General features: G+C 58.5%; 1 protein-coding gene across 2 annotated transcripts; it reads right to left on the minus strand.

Moving 5' to 3' along the window:
- Positions 1 to 2,464, minus strand: CDIP1 (cell death inducing p53 target 1). 2 transcript variants are annotated; one of them, XM_014308764.2, is made up of 5 exons: positions 2,360 to 2,464; positions 1,696 to 1,793; positions 890 to 1,036; positions 354 to 615; positions 1 to 122 (listed from the first exon to the last, which is right to left on the minus strand). In XM_014308764.2, exons 2-5 carry the CDS (start codon positions 1,778 to 1,780, stop codon positions 11 to 13), a joined length of 606 nt encoding a protein of 201 aa, XP_014164239.1. In that variant the 5' UTR covers positions 1,781 to 1,793; positions 2,360 to 2,464; the 3' UTR covers positions 1 to 10. The 2 variants fall into 2 exon arrangements, with proteins under 2 accessions (XP_014164239.1, XP_005425265.1); XM_005425208.3 differs by having other exon boundaries at positions 354 to 618.
- Between the last annotated feature and the right edge of the window lie 671 nt (positions 2,465 to 3,135).

The raw sequence follows: 3,135 nt of genomic DNA on the forward strand, positions 1-3,135 counted from the left end.
CCGGGTGCCGTTAGCACATGCGCTTGTACGTGTAGATGTAGGCCTTGCAGTTGGGACACGTGTGTGTCACGTCCTTGAAGTCATCGAACAGGCAGGGGATCAGGCAGCAGCAGAGATCACACCTGGAGCACAGGGAGAGGCAGAGATGCTGAGCTGGGGCAGCCCCTGGGCACAGAGGCAAGAGATGTAATTGGAGGGGCTGTCACCCCAGGACCCCTCTGCTGCTCCAGTGCCACCCCTGTGCCAAGGTCCCCACCGTGCCCAACAGCTCAGCCAAGGCCACCAGCACTGGGGGTACCCAGCACCAAGCTGAGCACCCAGCACGAGGCCCCAGCTCTGCTTGCAGCACCTACCCCACAAAGCAGCAGAAGAAGCCCAGAAGGAAGCTCATGAGCCCAATCTCGTAGGAGATCTTGGTGGTGATGGCTTGCTGGCAGTGGGGACACACGGTCTGCACAGGGGCACCCTGGAAGATCTCTCCCTGCAGCACCGTGACTGTGGTGGCAGCTCCCGGCGGGACCAGCACTGTGGCCGTGTGGCCACCAGGAGAGGGGTAGGGGCCTGGGGCAGGGTAGTAGCCCATGGGGGGATGAGGGCCTGGGGGTGGGTAGTATCCTGCTGTGAATGAGAAACACAAACAAGTGAGCACCTCTGGACATGGCAGGAGAGCCCAGGTCCTTATTGGGGAGGCCCCCACCCTGCTGCTACCCCACCCTTTGAGTACAGCCCTGCCACAGGCACTGTGCCCCCAGCCCATCCCAAGGAGCCTCGCTGCAAGCTCCAAATGGCAGCCCCAAGCCCCTCTTGTGTCCCCCCAGGGCACCAGGAAACACGGGCTGCTGCTGCTGCCCATCCCCACCCCCTGTCCCCAACCCCCTGCAGGACTCACCTGGTGGCACATAGGGCCCAGAGCCATCCGTGGGCATGTGGGGGGGTATGAACCCCGGCTGGGAGGGAGGCTCATATGGGGGGGGTCCGAACTCAGGAGGGGGGATAGGAACCCCCTGGGGCTGTCCCACCACTGGGGTGACACCCTCTGAAAGGAAACACAGTCAGCAGCCAGGGAGGCAGGGAACAGAGGCAGGGAAGGGAGGCAAGAGGTGGGGGGGACAACCCCTTAAGCCACATCCTCCTCTCCCACAGACACGTTTTATGAAAAATCCTTTCCTTAGGATTTTTTGTCCTGAGAAGCTGAGAGGCCTCAGGAACAAAATGTAAACATTGATTATCTGCTGCTGTGGAATGCAACAGGTGCATCTGTGATTGGTCTCATGTGGTTGGCTCTAAGTAATGGCCAATCACAGTCAGCTGGCTCGGACTCTCTGTCCAAGACCAAAGCTTTTGTTATCATTCCTTCTTTTTCTATTCTTAGCTAGCCTTCTGATGAAATCCTTTCTTCTATTCTTTTAGTATAGTTTTAATGTAATATATATAATAAAAAATGAATCAAGCCTTCTGAAACATGGAGTCAGATCCTCATCTCCTCCCTCTTCCTCAGACCCCTGTGAACACTGTCACACTCCTCTGGGCCACAAGAAACCCAAATTCACCCCACAGCAGGGAGCAGTGCCAGGCTTTGAGCTGGGTCACTGCCCCCAGGAGCCCTCCTGCCTCCCCCAAGGGTGACATGGGGACAGAGGGAGCCAGGCAGTCCCAGGGCACCCGCACTGCTGGCTCCTATGTCACCCCCCATACCTGGTGCCGAGGGGGGGCCGCGCCTCTCCTCTATCAGCGGCGCCGAGGGGCCCCCCGGGTAGGGAGGCGGGGGATCGTTGGACATGGCTCAGGCAGCCCTGCAGGGACAGAAACCTTCAGGTGACAGCAGCCCTTGGTGCCACAGGCACAGGGAGCTGCTGTGGTGCTGGGGATGGAGGTGACAGGTAACAGAGGGGCCAGGGCTGGTGCCACCACTGCTCCAGCCTCAGCTCCCCCCCAGGCAGAACCAGGGCTATGGCCCCAAAGCTGCACAGGCTCTGAGCAGGCAGCAACTCCAAGGTGTAAAATCTTCCTGCCAGCTCCATGCAAAGCCCCCCTGGTGCACAGCAGCTCATGAGGGCAGCTCTGGGCTGTGTGGCCACACTCCAGGGCAGTGCTGGAATGTGCTGTGCCAAGATTTGGCTGCATCACTGGGGTGCCAAAGGTGGGGAAGAGCTGCCCAGAGCCCCAAACCTCCACCCTCAGTGACACAATGCTGTGCCCTGAGGGATGGCAGGACCCCTGCCCTGAGCCTGAAGCAAAAACTCCGGGACAGAGGGTGCAAACCCACAGAGCATTTCTAAATAAATCTCTCAACAAACCCAGTGAGTTAAGGCAAGACCATATTTAACAGCTGGAGCTGTTTACATGGGATGGAATTTACCTGTCCTCTTCCCTGTAGCAACAGCTCAGAGGCCTGGACAGCTGAGAGAAGCAGCTCCTCTGAGCAGTGTAGTTTGGAAGGTGACTTCTTCCACTGGGTCTGTATCAAAGGAATCACAAGTGAATTACAGAGATGGAGAGGAGGCACAGCTGCAGCATTGTCCTGCCTGCCACAGCAAACCCCTTCTCTCCCCCTGTGCCCCCTCAGTGGCAGGGATGAGGCTCTGTGTCCCTGGCATGTGGCAAAGCCCCACTGACACACTCTGAGATCCAAGGAAGTGCAACAACATCCAGGAACCTGATTTCCCCATTTCCAGTGGCTCAGTTATAGCTGGTAGGATGTGACTAAATTGGGAAATACAAGTGAGAGGCTGCTCACTCAGTGCTTGGGACAGGGTGACATTGCTGTCAGAGCCCAGGGAGCAGTGCTGGGAGCTCCATCCTGCACCCAATGGGCCAGGAGCAAATGTGACTCTGCTTGTCCCATTTGCTGGCACCAGAGCCCCGTGCTGGGCAGCCAGCCCAGAGCCTGCCAACCTGCCCAGCATGGCACAGCCTGCACAGGCAGCCAGTGCTGCCCCAGCCCTGCATTGCAGCTGTGCCCACAGAGGTGCCCCTGGGGCTCAGCCACCTCCACCTGCAGCTGCCAGGTCCAAGCAGAGCCAAAGACTTGGCAAGCAAGGCAGGAAGATCCATCCCTCCCTCAGCTGCATGGCTTTGCTTCATTCTACTCCTTTTTTCCTAGTTCTCCCTCCCTGCCACCCAGCAGCCTCCTGC

Source organism: Geospiza fortis, unplaced genomic scaffold (genome assembly GCF_000277835.1).
Source record: "Geospiza fortis unplaced genomic scaffold, GeoFor_1.0 scaffold114, whole genome shotgun sequence".
NCBI classification, from domain to species: Eukaryota; Metazoa; Chordata; class Aves; order Passeriformes; family Thraupidae; genus Geospiza; species Geospiza fortis.